The sequence below is a fragment of the Ochotona curzoniae genome, unplaced genomic scaffold (assembly GCF_017591425.1).
Source record: "Ochotona curzoniae isolate NIBS_2020 unplaced genomic scaffold, NIBS_Ocur_1.0 contig_2699, whole genome shotgun sequence".
In the NCBI taxonomy this organism is placed as follows: domain Eukaryota; kingdom Metazoa; phylum Chordata; class Mammalia; order Lagomorpha; family Ochotonidae; genus Ochotona; species Ochotona curzoniae.
Window position 1 is genome coordinate 1389912 of NW_024465561.1, and position 18994 is coordinate 1408905.

Sequence of the window (18994 nt, forward strand, 5' to 3'; positions counted from 1 at the left end):
GGGGTTTATGCTGGCACTGGGGCAAGCATTCCCAGAAACAGGTCATCCCCTGCCACCCCACACCTCCCACACATGCACCCCTAATGCCCTCACAGGGCCACTGCGCCTACACACCCAGACCTGCCATAGGCACCTACTCCTTTGACTCAAGCGGGGGACACAGGCCTCCCCGCCTAAACGCCATTTTCTGCAGGAGACCCTCCCTGAAGATGGCAGGAAGGACTCAGAGAGAAGCCCTGACTCTCACCTCAGAAAGTGATGGGAGGGGAGGCTGGGGGACGGACCAGTGGCCCAGGTGGAGCTTGGTGCATGTGGGCAGGTGAAGGTGAAAGGCTTGGGTCACTGAGATGGGAGGACAGAGTCTCAGAAGGAAGAGAAGTGGACATGGGCACAGAGAGGAGACCAAGAGGAGAAAGGTACAGGAAGGTGTCCCCCAGTGCTCACAGCCGCATCCCCATCCCATACTCTGACCCATCCCATCCGCCGGCTGTCCCTTGTTGCCATGGTAACCCAGAAGGCTGACTTTGTAGCAGAGGAGGCTGGGCCTGCAGGCCAGCTTGTTGCCACGGAGACTGGAAAGGGGGGAAGAGTCACATCTTTTAACCCAGGTACACTGCCCCCAGACACCCCTTCCCCAGCTGTGGGGTCCCCCTACCCTGGGGAAACAGTTTGGTCACCACCATTCCTTCCTCTCCCCACACCTTGGTCTGTAGGTGTGGCCCTGCACTGTTGAGCACCGGAGAGAATGGCGGGAGGTGGGGGAAGCCTGGGTCCCAGGTGGTCCTATACTTCTCACCTGCTGCACATCTGGGCTGGTGGAATCCTTGCCCCCCACCCCACATCCCACCCAGACACAGGCTCACGTCCCACTTCTGCCTGCCCTCCTCAGACACCCGTCTGGTGAGAACGATGACTGTGCATGGCGCTTCCAGCTCGAGGCTCTGCGGAAGTCAGCGCGGGGAGAGAAGACTCAGGAAGGTCACAGGAATGGAGAGGGACAGGGAAGCTTGGCCCCGAGAGACAGACGGGGAGACCCAGGGAAGAACCGGGCACACACCGTGCGCAGCCAGCGAGCTGCAGACACAGCTGAGAACACAGGGAAGCAGTGACAGATACACACCGGTGAAGGTGAAAGAGGCAAGGGACTTAGCCAAAGCACGGGGATGGAAAACCAGGAGCACCCCAGATGTAAAACCCAGAGGAGACAGCAGAATCTACGTTCCAGTGAGGCAGGCAGAGGGGCTCAGAGCCCGAGGGGACACCCACCCTCCCCTGGAGAAGAGGAGCTTCTTGGTATTGTTGTGTGTGTTGGGGTGGGTATCGGGGAGGCAGAGATGAGAACAGTCGCATTCTGGTCACCTCGCAGGATCCAGCCCCAGAGCAGGGGCATTGATTGGGGCTTGGAAGGGAGATGGCGCTCGCCATGCCCCTCAAGGGCACACACACACACAGCAGGGTGTGGGGCGCTTGCTGAGGCGCTGCAGCCCGCCATGCTGCCGCCGGGTGCTGAACGGACAGCTCCCTGCCCGGGGCCAGCCCCTCCTCGACCCTCTCCGTGCTCGGACATCTTCCTGAAGTTTTCCACGGCGTCCCACCTCTCGCCCTCCCACCTCTGCCCCTGCCCCCTCCCCTTCTCTCGCCCCCCAGGCCCGAGCCTCCTCCCCGCTCCGCCCGCTCCTCACGTCCTTCTCCACCCCAGTTCTCCATCCCTCCTTTCTACTCGGCCTCGTTTTTTTTTTTTTTTTTGCTTTTTTTTTTTTTGCCAGTGACCTTCACTTGTCCTTTCTCAGCTGCAGTCTCCACAGGAGCCTCCATCCGCAGAAGCAGGGCGGACAAGGGAGAGCCGCCCCCGCTGGGCCAGCCCTGGGCGGCTCTCCCCCGCGCCCCATGCTGGCACCCCGCACTCCCTCCCCGCGGCTGCACGTAAACGTGGAGTCCGGGGCCCAGACACCCACCCGCAGCGGGCCTCGCGGACGTGAGCACACACGTGCGCCATGGCACAGGCGCGGGGCGCACCCGCCGCCGTGGGCACCACCCCCGGCTCCCGCGTGGGGACCAGCTCCAGGCCCTCCCCTCCCCCAGCCCCATCTGGCTTCTTTCCGTGGCTCGGTTTCCGGTGTCTCCGCCTCTCCAGACCTCTGCATCTCCCTCCATATGTCCCAGGGTCTCTGTCGCAGCCGCCCTCCGTCCTGAGAGAAGGTCAGCGGAGAGAGGCTGGCTGCCGGGACCTGGGCTGACCCGCTGGCCGCAGGCAGGCCCCAGCGTGGGGGCCACTCCTCCAATACCCGGAGCTCCAGGAAATGACACCGGGCTATCCCCAGTTTTGGGGTTTTGTTTGTTTTTTTATTCCAACAGGGACTGAGATATGGTGGGGGATGGGGCGGGGGCTCAACAGACCCCCTCCCGGGGGGGGGGCTTCATAGAAATTCCGAGGTTTCTCCCCCCAAAAAGGAGAGAAAGAGAAGAATGGAGAGGCGCCAGGGGACGCCCACCTGTCCAGAGGCCCGATCCCCCTCCAGAAGCGTGGAGAGCCGCGTCGAGCTTCGGGGGTCCTGGGCAGCCATTCTCCACCCCGGGCGCGGTCCCGCGGTCCTGGGGGCTGCTTGCCCGGGAGGGGTGGGGGTGCGGGCGTCCGCGGCGCCTTCTCGCGAGTGCACCAGGGGGCACAGGCAGGCTCCGGGGCCTGATCGGAGTCCACAGTGGCGCGAGGGCCGAGTGCCCGCACCCCGGGTCCCCGGGCACAAGTCCTCTTCTCCGCCCGCTAAGGCAGCGGGGGCAGCAGGGGCCTGGGGCGGGCCATGTCCCTGTGTTCAGTCCAGGCCCCGCCCGTGGTCACTCGTGTTCCGCCAGCTCGCGGGGGACGGCAGGGCCAGGTCGTGGCCTGGGCGGGCTGGTGGCCTCGGCAGGGGCACCCAGGCCACGCGGAGGCGCGCCGGCTCCCGAGGCCCGCAGCGCCTGGATGCGCCGGCACTCCTGGCAGACGCGCACGTGGGTGCAGGGCGTGGGCGCGGGCTGTCGCGCGCCGCTGGGCGGCCCGGGGTCGTCCAGGAGGCGCTGGGGTCCTCCGTGTGCGCCTCCCGCGTCGCCGCCCGCGCCGGCCGAGTAGAGCTTGCCGTTGCTGAGGCGCATCTCGCGGACGGCACGCAGCGACAGGAGGGCCCGGCTGGCGCCACCTGGGCGCCGGCGCCTGCGGGAACGCGAAGTCTTGCGGCAAGACACGGCGTGACGCAGCTCCTGCAGCATCTCCTGGCACACGGACACCTGCGGGCAGCGCGGGGAGTCACATCGGGGACCCTCCCCTCTTGCCACTCTTGTCTTCACCTCCCCACTGCCCAGTGCTCTTCCCTTGCAGGTCTCTGATCTCTCACAGCCCCAGTCTCAGCCCAGGCCTCTAAATGCCACCATTCTCCCTCTCCTGTTCTGCCGCCCACCCTATTCCTGCAGTCACCACAGCAGGAGTCTGCATTGGACTCCAGCACTGTTCTGAGTGTTCTGAGCCCTGGCGATGAACAGAAGTCACAGTCAAGTGCACAGACAGAAAATAACAAGTCTGTGGGCTGACCGCGTGGTGCATCGAGTTGGGTTGTGGCTTGCGAAGCAGAGTGCAGGTTCCAGCCCGGCTGCTCCGCTCCTGACTCAGTGCCCTACAAATCTGTCTGGCAAAGGGCCGGAAGATGGCCTAGATCCTTGGGTCCCTGCACCCACGTGGGAGACCAGAGTGGAGTCCCTGACTCCTGGCTTCAAGCCTGGTCCAGACCTGGCTATTGTGGCCATTTGGCGTGTAAACCAATGGCTGAAAGGTCTCTAGTCTCTCCCTCTTTCAATTGCTCTACCTTTCAAATACATAAACACAGCACACTTTAGAAAACAACAAGTGGGGGCCTGGCACTGTAGTCTAATGGTTAGTCCTTGCCTTGCATGTGCCCTGCTTCACTTCCAGCTCCCTGCTTGTGGCCTGGGAAAGCAGTCGAGGACGGCCCAAAGCCTGGGGACCCTGCACCTGTGTGGGAGACCTGGAGGAGGCTCCTGGCTTTGGATCAGCTCAGCTCCGGCCATTGTGGTTGCTTGGAGAGTGAATCATCGGACAGAAGATCTTCCTCACTGTCTCTCCTTCTCGCTGTATATCTTACTTTACAATAGATTAAATAAATCTTAAAAGAAAACAACAAGTGTTGATGTGTGGTGTGTGTTCAGTGGTGACTGGTGCTGCTGGGTAGGAGTGACACTGTTTGGAGACAGGACGCTCAAGGGAGACTGCCCCAAAGAGAGGGCCCCATAATGACCTGGCACAGCATCTTGGACACACAGCACAGCATGCAAAGGTCATGGGTGGGACAGGTGAGCAGGGAGAAGGGGAGACGAGGCCTGAGGAAGAATTTTGGTTCTGTGACTTGCATGGGAGCCAGTGAGAGGCTTAAGCCATGGTTGGTGTGTGTGTATGTGTGTGTGACAGAGATCAATCAATTGATTTGAAAGGCAGATGCATAGGGAGCTAGAAGCAGAGCAGCAGCTTCGCTCACTGCGCCGCAAGGCTGGCCGCTGCTGTGTCTTTCTAGGATCACTGTGGAACTGAGGTGAGCAGGGACCAGGCAGGAAGCGACAGGACGTCCCAGGCTGAGAAGGTGGTGGCTGGATCGGGTGGTATGTGGAGGGCATGGACCTGGTCTGAAGGTTGAGGATTTGCTGAGGGATCAGACATAGGGTGTGCGGGGATATAGGCTGGGGGTGGGGGCACACAGCTGCTCAGGCCGGTGGACAGCCAGGCAGGGACAAAAACACAGAGCTGTGCTTCCAAACCAGATGTCAGCAAACAGGAAGTTCAGGAGCTGGGCAGGAGGCCTCTGCCATCCTGCCCTCTGGCCATGATCCCCTGACACCAGCAGAGGATCTGTCAGTGCTGCTCTGGGGCTGGGTGGGTGTCGGCTCCTCCAGCCTCAGCAACCCTGACTGACTCCACTGAAGATGTGGGGGAGCCAGATTCACCCAACTCAGGTGCGCCTGGATTCCTGTGATGCCACAGAGGCTGTGGAAGCTGCTATGGGGGAGACAAGGAACTAGTACAGCCACCACCAGCTCACAGATGTTCTTTAGGGTCACCGCTGGACAGGGCCACCAAGGGAACTGAGAGAGAGAAGAGCAGCTCTGGCTGCCCTCCCGCTCCTGCCAGAGGCTGGTGGAGCAAGGAACCTCACCAAGCAAGGGTGAGGGTGGGAGGCACACAAGGCCAGGAAAAGGCTTAGAAGAGCTGTGCTGTGCTTCCACTGTCCCCTGCAGCAAGGTCAGGCCTTGGGCCCCAGGTGGAAAAGTGCCAAGAGCAGCTACAGTGGCCAGCCAAAATTAGAAGTGGATTGGAGAGGAAGAGAGAGCACACGAGGGGGGAGTGGAAGGAGCAGGGCCACGAGGCGTGGCCGTGGCTGCGAGGGGTGGGGGCAACCAGGTGGCATTGGGGAAGTCGGGTCCAGAGAGGGTTGGGTTTAGCAGGAACAGCACAATCCCATACAGGGAAGACAGATGACACAGTGGAGGATGGGAATGGGGACAGCACGCCGCTGTGGTCTGAGGCCAGCACTGGGCAGGAGGGGCTAGGGAAGCCAGCTGTTGGGGTGGGGGCATGGGAGCAGTGCCCACTTGCCAAGGTTGTCCCCACCACCCATACCCAGCTCGGCTCCTGCCTTTGCTTCTCCCCTTCTTCCCTGTACCTCCTTTTTCCGCATCCCCGTGGCCTCCTAGGGCCCCTCTGTCCCATCTCCTAGGACCCCCTTCACCTCCCTGTCTGTCCAAGCCCATGACCTCTCCTCCACCCCAACCAGGTGTGGCCCAGATGTTCCAGCCCTGCCCCACACGGGTCTCCTCACCTCTTCTGACTCTGCTGACCTCCGCGTGGACCATATGAACTCCATGACCGCCACGAAGACAGCAATGATGAGGCCACAGATGAGCACGACAAAAATGCCGCCGATGTTCTCCATGCCCAGACCTGCGAGGTGAAGGGCCAGGGCCATGGGGTGAGGTGTGTGGGAGTGCAGCGACCAGGGGCTGGGGAGAGGCGTGGCAGGAGCTGACCTTTTGCGCGGTGGTCTTCTTCTTTGGGGCAGCGGCCTCCCTCCCACCACTTGCGCTTCAGGATCTCCAGTCGGTTGTTCTCCTGGAGCTGCAGGATGGCCAGCGTGATCTCATCCCGGAATGGGGAGCCTGGGCCGGGGCAGGGCAGGGGTTGGCCAGCGGGCCTGCCCTCCCCCAGCCCTCACATGCTTTGACCCTGTCCCCTCCAGCTCTTCCCAATTTGGAGGACAGGTCTCCAATCACACTGTCCTCTCAGCCCCCACTGTTCACAGGCGCCCTTGCACCTGCCAGCACAGTCCCACCCTGTGACCTTGGGCTCTGTCTGCCAGGAATCCTGCTCCTGGCACTTGCTAGCACAGTCCCACCCGTGACCTTGGCCTCTGCTGGCAGCCTTGGTGACCTGTGGAGTGAGCTCCTACCACAGCTCTGCACCAGGCTGCCCTGCCCACCTCGGGACCTCCCTCTCAAACACCCTACACCTCCCATCTGGGCCCTGTGTTCATCCTCTCTTATCTGCTCTGTCCTGAACATCCACCATGGCCAGGAACCAGACATGGGGAGGGAGTGAGGAGCTAGGCACCTCCTGTGGGCTGGACCCTGGTCTACAGAGATGAACTCACGCCTCCCACTGACCAGCAAAGCAGACCCTCCCACCTGAGGCAGGCATTAGTGGGTGAAGGAGGTGATGCACCAGTTAGGGAGGGAAGTGAGTGACGTGTCCCCCATGCAGCAGGCCACACTGCTTCGCTGGCCCAGTACCGACTCCCTGCAAAGCTGGGCTCTAGCCGTGTACCCTGTAGGAAACCACCAACCCAGGCACCACTGGAATATCCCTGGCTTCAAAAGCCAAGGAATTGGTGGTACGATTCCAGCCCCAGGTTCAGCCATATTTCCCTGGCAGGTGGTTCCTCCCTCCTGCCCTCTCTCTCTGCATTCCTTCACCTGCCAATCCCATAGGCATTTTTTTTTCCAGCTTCCATTCTGAGCCAGACCTTGGGTTTGGTTCAGACTGTCCTCACACTTAAGGAGCTCTCAGGCCAAAAGGGAAGATGCCTCATGGCCACTTGCACTGAGGGGCACCCAGTTTCACTGGTTCAAACCTCGCAAGGTGGGAAGTGACAACTCCTAGGCCTGTCCTGGCACTCAAGGCTTCTGCATTCCCTGGCCCAAGTCTTCCCGTCAGAGCCACTGTGCAGCTGGAGGGTGTGAGGCTGGCGGGGTCTGCTACCACCTGTCTGAGGCCACCCCCAAGCCCGATCCACTTGCCACACGTGGCTTCCCCGCCTAGGCCCCGTACCCAGCGGCATGCCGATGCCGTAGCCCTTGGTGTCGAGGAGGCCCCCGATCTGGGTGAGGTTGCAGTTGAGGCGCCGGTGGTACTCGTTCATGGTAGACTCGAGCAGGAAGGCGTAGCGGGAGTTGAGGACGCGGGCGATGCCCTCCTCCGTGCTCTTGACGAACACGCTAGGCTGCTTTGACTGCATGTAGTTCCACATGCGCTGGTATGTCTGGTACCGCGAGTTCTGGACAGAGGGTGTGCCAGCGGAGGCTGTGAGGGCCTCGCCGCCCCTTCTTGTCCTCAGTCCTGCCCCCCACAGAGTCTCTGAGACCCGAAAGAGCAGGAAGGCGAGAGAAGAGGAGACACTCCTCTGCCTAGATGCCCTGCCCCATAGAGAGGCCCCCATGGCTCTCCAGCCCATTCCTCCATACACTGGGGAGACTGCAAGTTCACCTCTCTCTCCCCATCTCCTCAACAGGTGAGGCCCACCCAGCTCCGGCCTCTCCCCAACCAGTCGGTCAACCGCACAGTCACCACTGCCACCTCCTTGCAGCAGGGCCTGGTGAGAGTGCCCTGCTCCGGCACTCCAGGCCTCTGCAGTCCCTGGCCCAAGTCCTCCTGTCAGAGCCACTTTCATTTCCTTTCCATCTCCCCCGGGGCATGGGCATGGATTTGTACCCCTACCCCCACCTGCCCAGTGTCCCCAACACCAGGCATGTGCAGTTCTGGGTGGCCTCACCTGGAAGAAGGTCATGGTGGAGCCTGCGTGGATGGTGCCATACTCGATGTTGGTCTGATCTGCCAGGTCATCAGCTGACTCCACGGGCACCTCCATGCGCTGCACGGTGAGGAAGGCGGCCAGGTTGGCCGTGTAGGAGGAGATGATGATCAAGGTGAAGGCCCACCTGAGGGGTGGGAGGGGTAAGCTGCAGGAGTGAGCCCATGACACCCTGTGCTGTGGCCATGCACCCCCAGTCCCTGGGACATCAGCAACCCCTGTACCCAGAAGACTTAGTGACTGCTTTCTGGGGGACTGGCCAGAGTAAGGTGCTGGAGCAGGTTCCCTGGGCTTACGTGTTGCTTCCGGAGCCCGGAGATAACCCATGCCCCATCACAAGAGCTGGAGGAAACTGCTTCCAGGCAGCCAGCCCCTGGTGTCTCAGGGCAATGATCCAAGGGGCTGAAGCAAGGGTGAGCCCTGGGACAGTGCAAGTGGCACGGTCAAGAGGGGAAGCCCGGACAGCCCATGAGAGTTCCAGAAATTAATTTTTTGGCTGAGTGTGAACCTCAACACGTGTGCAGTGAAACCCGTGGAAGGGGACAAGGAAAATGTTCAAGGTGAAAATTTCCAGACTCACCCAGGCCCGGGAGCCTTCTACACGCCCTGCAGCCTGGGTAGAGGGACCTCCTAGAATACACGAGCTGCTCAGGAGAAACTCAGTTGGGCAGCATGACAGGCACAGTGAGTCCTCGAAGGAAAGCCATGCTGGATCTGCCCCCAGAGAGCTTAAAACCAGGCCTGCCCGCCTCTAAATAATTCACAGCTCACTGCCTGCCGGATGAGGGCCAAGACTTTCAAGAAACGCGTTCAACAACGAGGACAGTAAAATTCCCAAGGCACGTCATCTGTCTAAACACGACTGGACAGACACGGGCGCTCAGAGAAGTGACCAACAAACACGAGACTGGGAAGCTCCACAGACCCAGACCTGCGAGGGTGGGAGGTGACAGAGTCAGCACTGAGCACGCGCAGGGACACGAGGAGGTGAACCTGTCATGCTGTGTGACAGAAAGGAAAGCAATTGTGGTACAGTTGGTTAAACCTGCCACCTGCAGCTCCAGCAGCCCATGTGAGTACCAGTTAGTGAACTGGCTGCTCTGCTTCAGGGATGCAGCTCCTAGCCAATGTGCCTGGGGAGGCGGTGGACAATGGCTTGGGTCTCTGCCACCCATGTGAAAGAGTTGGATGGGAGTCTGGGCTCCTGGCTGCAGCCTGGGTCAGCTATGACCACTGTGGCCATCTGGGAGTGAACCAGTGCATCAAGATCTATCTTGCTCTGTCTCTTCCTATCATTCTTTTATTTTTTCTTAAGATTTATTTCTATTTTTAAAAGTTTATTTATTTGTTTTTAAAGATTTTTTTTTAATTGGAAAGTCAGATATACGGAGAGAAGGAGAGACAGAGAAGATCTTCCATCCAATGATTCACTCCCCAAGCAGCCGCAACAGCTGGAACTGAGCCAATCATAAGCCAGGAGCCAGCAGCCTCTTCTAGGTCTCCCATGTGGGTGCAGGGGCCCAAGGCTTTGGGCCGTTCTCAACTGCTTTCCCAGACCACAAGATTTATTTTGATTTAATGTCTGACATTATAGCAGTGATGTTGAGGCACACTTAAATAGCAGACTGATGGAATTGTAGCTCCTTATGAAGGAATGTATTGTTGTAACAATATGGGGGAAATCAGTCAGGGGATGGAATTGGGGGTAGGGGAATCCCAAACTATACAGAATAGTACCATAACATTCAAAATTTAAAATAAAAAATTTAAAAAGGCATATTTTACAGAGAGAAGGAGAGACAGAGAGAGGTCTTCCATCTGCTGGTTTATTTCCTAAATGGCCAGAGCTCTCTGGTCCAAAGCTTGCAGCCTGGAGCTTCTTCTGGGTCTTCCATGTGGTTGCAGGAGTCCAGGGACTTGGACCATTCTCCCAGGTCATAAGCAGGGTGCTGGACTGGAGGTGGAGCAGCCAGGACATGAGCCAGCACCCATATGGGATGTCGGCACTGCAGGTGGAGACTTAGCCTACTACGCCATGGTGCCGGTCCCGACTCGGTCTTTTAAATAAATAAAATCTTCTTTAAAAGGAATTGAACAAAACTTTTAAAGTGAGGGGCAGGTTTGTGGCACAACAGTTCACTCCTTGCTTGGGATACCCACATCTTGTATTTCATGGATCAAGTCCTAAGATTGATTTTGGCTACTGCATATCTGGTCCCATCTTCCTGCTAATGCACTCTCCGGGAGGCACCGGAGAAGGGCTCAAGTACTGGGGCCTCTGTCGCCCATGTGGGAGACCCGGTGGGCATTTGGGGCTAAACCCGAGGACAGAGATCTCTCAAACTCTCTATCTACCTTTCACTGTTTCTGCCTTTCAAATAAAGTGAAATTACAGATTAAAAAAAATTTTTTTTTTCAGTCAAGAGACTGGTGGCATGGCTCAACAGGCTAACCCTCCATCCTGTGGTGCTGGCATCCCATATGGACACTGGTTTGTGTCCTGGCTCTGCTCCACTTCCCATCCAACTTCCTGCTAACGTGCTTGGGAAAGCAGCAGAAGGTGGCTCAAGTGTTGGGGCCCATACACCCATGCGGGAAACTTGGAAGACTGGGTCCAGCTTTGGATTGGCTCAGCTCTGGCCATCATGGCCATTTGGGGAATACACTGGCGGACAGAAAATCTCTCTCATTGACTCTCCTTTCTGTGTAAAATCTGACTTTCAAATAAGAATAAGTCTCTTTCCAGGCCCAGTGGGGTAGCCTAGCGGCAAGTCCTTGCCTTGTACATATTGGGATCCCATATAGGCACCGGTTCTAATCCTGGTGACCCTGCTTCCTATCTAGCTCCCTGCTTGTGGCCTGGGAAAGCAGTTGAGGATTGCCCAATGCCTTGGAACTCTGCACCTGCGCGGGAGACCTGGAGGAAGTTCCTAGATCCTGGCTTCGGATCAGTGCAGCTCTAGCCGTTGCAGCCTCTTGGGGAGCAAATCAATGGACAGAAGATCTTCCTCTCTGTCTCTCTTCCTGTCTATAGATCAGCTTACCGGTCCTCACCTGCATTTGTACATCACAGCCTGCAGGAGCGCACAGGCCGTGGGCTGGAAGACACAAAATGCTGGGCTGGAAACCAGCCTCAGTACGTTGGCCAGGATTAAAGTCCTACAGAGGATGTTCTCTGGCCTCAGTGGAACTAAATTAGAAATCGGTAACAGAAAGACACCTGGAAAGTCCCCAAATCCGGGCGGTTCCATCTCCGCCCAGCCATGTGCCCTTGAAGTTTCATCTCCGTCCCCTAGCCTGTGTGGGCAGGGTGACCATGGTCGCTCCTCCAGGTGTGCGAGGAGTGAGCTCACCTGACCCACAGCCCCTGCTGTGCAAATGTTTGCCATTACCATCCTGGTGACAGACTGTGAAGAGACACCTGTCAGCTGGCTGTCTTATCCTAGGCCCCCTTGTCCTCCCTCCTGGCCATGCCACTCCCTGAAGACCCCTCATGCCCCACCCATTCCTAGCCGATGATAATGAACTCGACAGTGGTCCCGTGTGGAGTGTGCAGGCAATGCCCGATGCGAGACTCTGGAGTAAGGCCTTGACGGAAGAGTGATCAATACAACCTCCTGCCAAACAGAACTGAAACTCGGACACCCGGTTCCTGGGGGACGCACGCCACCTCTCTGAGACATGTGCTCTGACCTGGACACGGCCGGTCAGGGGGTACTTGTGGGCACCTGAGGGATCTGGCTTGGAGATAGGGAGTGCAGTGGTAAGTGCAGAGACAGAGAGATAGCCAAGGAAGCCCAGAGTGGGTGAGTGGGTCCTGGCAGGGTCTCAGGTGTGGGAGGATGTTTGGCAAAGTATGGGCACTCTGCCAGACAGAGGGGCTCCCAAAGATGGGGTGCATGTCTGGCAATGTATAGCTCAGTCTGAATGGAGAAAATCCAGCCTGTGACAGTCTGAGTCCAGGGTGTCTTCCATGCCTTTATATAACATAAATCCAAGTCTCCAGAGGGACACCTCTTGCTTGCCCTGGGGAGACTCTTGGCTCTGAGAGCGCCTGGACTCAGAAGTGAGTGACCAAGGCAGGTGCCTCCGACTAGCCCAGTTAGCAAACAGTCACATCCACGGGGATTCGTGACTGCACACACACACTCCTGACAACTGCTTCCAAGCTGACAAACTCCAATTCAGGGATCTCGCCATTCCAAGCTCATGCATGTCAGATGGAGCCTCCTGACCTCTGGCCCTTTCTGCTGCCGTTTGATTAGAAACTGCTTTGTTTGTTTCCTCCCTTCATATTGCAAGCAGAGCATTCTGTTCATTTTTAAAATGTCTACTTAGATAGATAGAGCACACTTGAATTTAGCTCAGGGTGGAAAAGGAAGTATTAAAAAACATTTGTGATCAGAAGGCTCTGGGTGTGTGAGCCCTGACCGGTCATCAGTCAGGGCTGAGGGCACCACTGGAGGGATGGGGAGACCACAGGGAAACACAGGCAGAGGAGCTGAGGGCAGGAGGAACCAGAGGCCCAGCAGCCTGGGAGCAGTCCAGAGAGCACTTCTAGAAAGGGGGTCTGGGATATCTGCTGTCCCAGGCCAGGCAGGACCTGGACACACCAGCATGCTGCTAGCTGGAACTGAGGTTGGAGGTTTTCTTACCAGGAGGGCACAGGAAAGAAATGGCCTAGGGAAGTGAGGACAGAGCTGAAGATGGCCCAGGCACCGGCCTAGAGCTGGGCGGATGGGAAGCAGGCTCTCGAACAGGGCAGGAGGCCAATGGCTCACCACACAGGAACCAAGGAGGGATGGGAAGGACGGGGCTGTGGTCAGAGGGAAGCCTCATAAATGCTGATTTCTGCAGCAGAGCTGACATGAATGGCAAGGAGTGAGGCTACAGGAGGTGGCAGTGGAGTGGAAGCTGCCTGGGAGGGCTCAGGGAGCAGGTCCTGGCTGGGCTGACCTGAGTCAGGCACCTACCATACCCCTGGGACAGTGGCACCCACCCCACAGCACCCTACCCCTACAAGTCCCATGAGGGCAGGGATGCTGAGGCCCCATCCACCTGGAGATGAGCAAACACGTGTTGGGAATGGGGGCTCTGGGGTGCCAAAGGAAGCAAGCCTGGGATGAACGGTTCCAGTCAAGGAGGCTGGGAGCAGGGGACGTCCTGGGTGACAGCAACAGGAAGAGGCAGGAAGCGCCTGGCCAGGGAGATGGGACAGGAAGGCTGGCTGGCAGAGGCAGCCACCGGCTCCTGGCTGACGTGGGATCTGGGCCGGATTACTCCCTGTACACCTTGGCAGTGCCCTTGCAGCCCCTCTGCCTCCTAGTAGCACATGATGCATGCCTCCTACCCACGGCTGTGCTGGGGACATTAGTCTATGGCGTTGGGGCATCTGCAATGTGGGACCAGCCCATCCCATGGATTCGCCATCCCAATCCCTCACACACTTGACTATGTCACCTTTTGCAAATGCGACTCAATAAACATCTTGCCGGGGGCTGACCCTGACTATCAAAGAGGGTGCAATGGGATCCCAGGAGGTCTGAGGAGCTGAAGAAGAAGTAGAGTAAGAGTGAGCGAGAGAGAGAGCGTGAGTGACAGCGAGCACTGCAGATGACACCACACTCCAAAGGATGCTTGTGGCCACTGAAGACTTAGAAGGCAGGCAGAGAGGGACTCCAGGGACCCTCGAGAGGGAGCCAGCACTGCCCAGGACACCAAGTCCTACATCTTTTTGCCTTTTTTTAAAAAAAAAAAAACTTAAAATATAGAATTTCAGAGAGAGACAAAGAAAGAGAAGAGAGATCTTCCATCCACTGGTTCACTCCCCAGAGGGCTGCAATGGCCAGAGGTGGGCTGGTCCATCAGGAGTCAGGAGCTTTTTCCAGGTCTCTTATGTGATTCAAGTACTTGGGTTAGCCTCTGCAGCTTCCCCAGGTACGATAACAGGGAGTGGATTGGAAGTGGAGCAGGTAGGACTCAAATGGGTGCCAAGTGATGGCAGCACCACAGGCGACAGTTTAATCTATTATGTCAATACCAGCCCAAACTCTTGTGCACCCCAAGCCATGACAGAACAGCTGTGTGGTCTGAAGCCACTGCCTCCTTGGCACATTTTTGCAGGAGCCAGAGAAACTAATGAGTACCACTGAAGGGATGCAAATCTGAAAGCATTTATAAAAGATTAAGACTCACAAATGTCCATGCCAGGGGACTCAGGGACTCAGCCCACAGCCTTGGCAAGCAAATGCCACAGCTGGGAGCCAGGAAAACCTGCCATAGTAGGGCTCATCTCGAGCAAGTCTTGTTACACAGCGTCTCTGGGATGCGTTCTTTGCATAGACGTGGCACCTGTCTATTTGTAACTCTTCCGGCTTCCGGTGGCAGGGAGGTGGTACCTGGGTACCTGGCATGTACCCTGGGACTCACCAGACACCTGAGTGAGGGTCATGTGTGTGTGGATTCTGACTGGGGGCATCTGAGGGATGCCTGCACCACCCTAGAGAGACTACCAAGGGCATTAGGAGCAGGACCTCAGGCCAGCACGGCTGGTGAGCCCTGGCCCTGCCTCTAGCTGAACGCCTGCTCTGTAGCAAGTCACTCCCTCTCCCTGGGTCTTGGCCTTCTAATCCTTAAAATGGAGAGACTATTTCCTGCTCTCAGCATTCTCTTCAGCTTTCTACGTCCCAAAATGGAGATGGGCGAGTGCTTGGCCCGGCAGGTATGGCGTGGGCATTCCATACCACAGGAGTGCCTGGGTGGTTCCAAGCTCCACTCCTGACTCCAGCTTTCTGCTAGAAATGAGGAGGCAGAGGTGACAGCCCCGGGAACTGGGGTCCTGTCACTCATGTGGGAGACCTGGACTGATTCCCAAAGGAGGCCAGCCACTGCAGTCATGAGGGGAGAGTGAACCAGCAGACCTTCACACTTCCTCACTCTCAAATAGAAGAGACAAAAAGAGAGAAGGGGAGCCCATGTGAATGCTCATGGAGGCCTGACCAGAAACCACAGCCTAAGGGCACCAGCACAGGCCCCAGCTCCAGGCAGGAGTGCCGTGGGCTTTCAGGATCTGCAGGAAGAGATTTGGGAATGCAGCTGCTGGGGATCTAAGGGTCTGATGCCAAGGGTTTTTAAACTGTGGGCGGACATCACGGGCTGGGGCATCTACCCTCACCGCAGCATCTTGGGCTGTCAGGACCCCCCTCCAACCAGGGGATTCAGGGAGGAGAAAGCGTGTGGCGTGAGCACCTGGCCAGGCACTCTGAATCTGTCACCCCTCCAGGCAGCACCTGGCAGGCCCGCCCCACTGGGTTCCAACAGCCCAGAGACACAGGCCTTCTCAACCCTCTTCTCCACGTAAGTAGACTGAGGCACGGAGGGAGAATGGCTCACTGGGGGCCATGCAGTTGAAGCGCAGCTCTCCCCACTGCCTTCCTTGAAGCGCAGCTCATCTCAGTGGGGGAACCTGCCCAGGAGAGGGGCTGGGGAGGGAGGACAAGCGGGCACTCACCAGACTCCACTGACACAGCGCGTGGACAATGCCCGGGGCATGATCTCCGAGCCTTGCTGCATGAAGCCCCCCACAGGGAACCAGAGGCTGTTGCCTAACGTGTACTGGTTTTCCAAGATGTGTGGCCGCGCCCGCAGGCAGGGGTGTGGGTTGTACCACTCGTACGGGCTCAGCCTGCAGGGAGACAACGTAGGTGGGTACACGGGGGGACCCAAGTGGGAGGAAAAAGCCAAGCAACAAGAAGGTAGACAGAAGCTTGGGGAGAGAAGGGGCAGCGAAGGAGAGGATGTGGGTGGACAGAGCTGGCAGGGAGGTAAAAGGGAGCGAAGTCGGGGGAGCGAGAAGGGGAGCGGCCCAGCCGGACAAGAACATGTGACTGCCCCCCTGCCCCACCATCCCAGGCAGTGGGCAGTGTGCTCACCTGGCAGCTAGGAACAGGACACAGCTGACGGCCAGGTAGGCGAGGAGCATGAAGAGCCACACGGCAGGGGAGAAGGGGTCCAGGAAGGAGAAATAGCCGGGCTTGCGGCCCTGCAGGGAAACAGTAGCCTGTGCCATGCTCCTGGTCCCTGCCCCCAGCCCCTGAGGTCCAACCGAGGTGCAGTATGAGTCTGGCTCTGGCTTGCAGCCCCCATGCCAGGCGCAGTCGGGGTCCCCAGGGTAACCGTACCATGTGCACTCGGTACAGGATGCTGATGCCCAGGGTCATGAAGGGTTTGGAGAAGTCGATGACTTTCTCCCGCTCGGCTGTGATGGTGAACGCGGCCACGGCCAGGTCTGCCTTCTGCTGGAAGGGAGGCAGGGTGGAGGAGAGGGGCCGGGAGGGGGCAGATAGAGATGGGCACTTAGAGGGAAATGTGCCAAAGCAGAGTGGCCAGGGAGAGAGGGACCGGGAGCCTGGGCTGGTCCCAGGAGTCCACCTCCTGAACTCAGGCTCCCTGGCCACTTCCCTGCCCCATCCATTCCCTCCTGTCCCCTCCTAGGTCAAGGTTCCCACTAAGGCCCTACCTCCCACACCCAAGCACTGCCGACAGCCATCAGCCATCAGCGTGAGAGCTCCTCACGCCCTCAGGGACACATGCTCAGGGTCCACTGCGTGCCCAACCCCTCACAGTCCTTCATCTGCAGCACCTCCCCCACGGCCACCTCCACCCTACTTTACAGATGGGAAAACTGAGTCTTGGGGAGGCACAGAAAGGAGAGCAGAGGAGAGAAGGGGAGGGGAGGGGAGGGAAGAGTAAGAGAGAGAAGAAAAAGAGGGGAGAGGAATAAAGGAAAGGAGGAGGGAAGGAGAGAGGGAGGAGGAAGGAGCAGAGGGGGGAGGAGGGAGGAGCAGGAGGAGGGGAGGAGAGAAGAGGGGGAGGAGCAGAGGGAGAAGGGGAGAAGCAAGGGGAGGGGAGGAGAGGATAGAGGGAGGAGGGAGGAGCAGAGGGGAGGAGAGGAGAGAGGAGGGGAGAAGAGAAAAGGGAAACGAGCAGAGGAATGAGGAGGAGGGGGAGGAGGGAGGATGAGTTGGAAGGGGAGGAGAGGGTGGGGCAACAACAGGCAGGGTGACCTGCATGTGCGTGTGAAGGCGGTCCCAAGGCCCCAGAGGGCTGGGTGTGGATCAGCGAGAAGGGTTTGGGTTGGAATATGCCATGTCACTCTGACCACAGGGACACAAGCCTACCTCCAGCTAATGACAGGATACAGGGTGGGGAGAAGTCGGGCACCTCACCCACCCCATCCAATACACACACTCTGCATGTGTGACTCCACACACAGCCACTTCTACGCCACAAGTGTGGACTTAATATGCTCCCCTCTACACACATGTGCAAGATGTAGCCCAGCCCAATGATTCAGAAACTACAGACCACAGCACAGACCCATGCGGTGCGCCTGGAGACACAGCCCCCACTTCCAGCCCTCCCCCACATGCTGGAGCTCTCCTGCCTCTGCACAGCTGGCCCACCTGTAGCAAGGTGCCGAGCACAGCACTCACTACAACTCCCACCCCAGTGAGCTGGCTCCTGGGGTGCCCCTGCCAGGCACACTGCCTCCATTCCCAGCCCTCACCTGTGCCAAAAGATCAGAGATGGAGATGCAAGTCAAGGTCATGCAGGGCTAGGATTAAGGGAATACAAGGGAAGGAGGCCTGGACAGCACCTGGGCCAGGGAGCCAGGCACAGGCCTCAGTGATGACCTGGCCTGGGGAGAGGTGGCACGGGTCAGAATAGAACCCACAGCCTCAATCCCACTTGCAGCCAAGCCCCAAACAGAACCTACACTCAGGCGATGACACGGGGACTAACGCACAACCTGGAGCATAATGATGATGGCTCAGGCCCTGAACACAGCCAAGGCCAACGACAGTCGGCCCACGACAGGCTGAGAACCAGACCCAAGGTTGCAGTGAGAAGACGGCCCGAGATGCAATCCCGGGCCAGGGAGAGCAGAGGCAGACCCCACAGGCAACCCCTTCTGCTACAAGGAGAGCCAAGGGCCGAGAGATGAGGCAAAGGGCCAGAGTGAGGATAATGCGGCATTCGCCCAGGTAACACAGGGGCTAGGACAGACAGCAGAGCCCTAAGGCTGTGATGTGGCTGGGACCCAACACGTCGGCTGCGTCCCAGAGTGACCTCGGGAACTCGTGGGGGTGAGCATACAGAGTGCTTATTCTGTTCCTGTGTCCTTGTCACCTTCATGAGCAGGAGCCACTGTGGGAACAGCCACAGCTGACCCTGGAGGCCCCCACGGTGGCTCAGGTGCCCATTTCAGGGGGGGAAGCAGTGGTGTCCCTGATGGGCAGAGGACCAGGGGGTTGGGGCTGGTGGACTGGGAGGTGGGGCCAGGTGTTTTAGGAACTCCCTTGCCCCATATCAGGACCTCTCTCCCTGAGGTAGGGGCAGCAGCCCTGCTTCCAGAATAATCTACTTCTCTCCCCCTCCACTGCCCAGGTCCCACCACTCTCCTGACGACTTCATTTGCCTCCTCATTGCTGCCATTCATGACTCCCAATCCATTTCCCAGAGCACCTCAGACCAGAGACCCTGCCTTTCTTACGATCCACCTGCCCCAGTGCCCTGGCCTCCCCACTCCTCGCTAGCCTCTCTGGTCGGCGTCCAAGGCTGCAGACAGCTCCCCGGCCATTGCTAGGTCACTCTCCTTTCACGCAGGCCACTTCCTTTGTGTGATGTACCTTCTGTCCATCTCTCTGGCATTTCTCCCCTTCCCTCCTGGGGAGTCTCCCATGAACCCACCACCCTGGACACCACAGGATCTGCACCCTTAGCTCTACCTGCAGAGTACTGGTTTCCTTCTCTGTCTCTGCACCAGCCCATGACTCACAACCCACGGGCCTTTCAGAGGCAGAGCCTGCTGG

At 58.4% G+C, this 18994-nt stretch overlaps 1 protein-coding gene across 1 annotated transcript in view; it reads right to left on the reverse strand.

Moving 5' to 3' along the window:
* Window positions 1-2324: 2324 nt before the first annotated feature.
* GRIK5 (glutamate ionotropic receptor kainate type subunit 5) overlaps window positions 2325-18994 on the reverse strand; it is a 51781-nt gene continuing 35111 nt past the window's right edge. Inside the window, exons 13-20 of the mRNA XM_040976165.1 lie at window positions 16301-16414; window positions 16052-16161; window positions 15631-15804; window positions 8082-8247; window positions 7361-7586; window positions 6064-6192; window positions 5856-5977; window positions 2325-3261 (exon numbers count right to left, since the gene is read on the reverse strand). Of these exons, the coding sequence (XP_040832099.1) occupies window positions 2833-3261; window positions 5856-5977; window positions 6064-6192; window positions 7361-7586; window positions 8082-8247; window positions 15631-15804; window positions 16052-16161; window positions 16301-16414 (1470 nt within the window). The 3' untranslated portion in view covers window positions 2325-2832. The remainder of the gene's footprint in view (window positions 3262-5855; window positions 5978-6063; window positions 6193-7360; window positions 7587-8081; window positions 8248-15630; window positions 15805-16051; window positions 16162-16300; window positions 16415-18994) is intronic.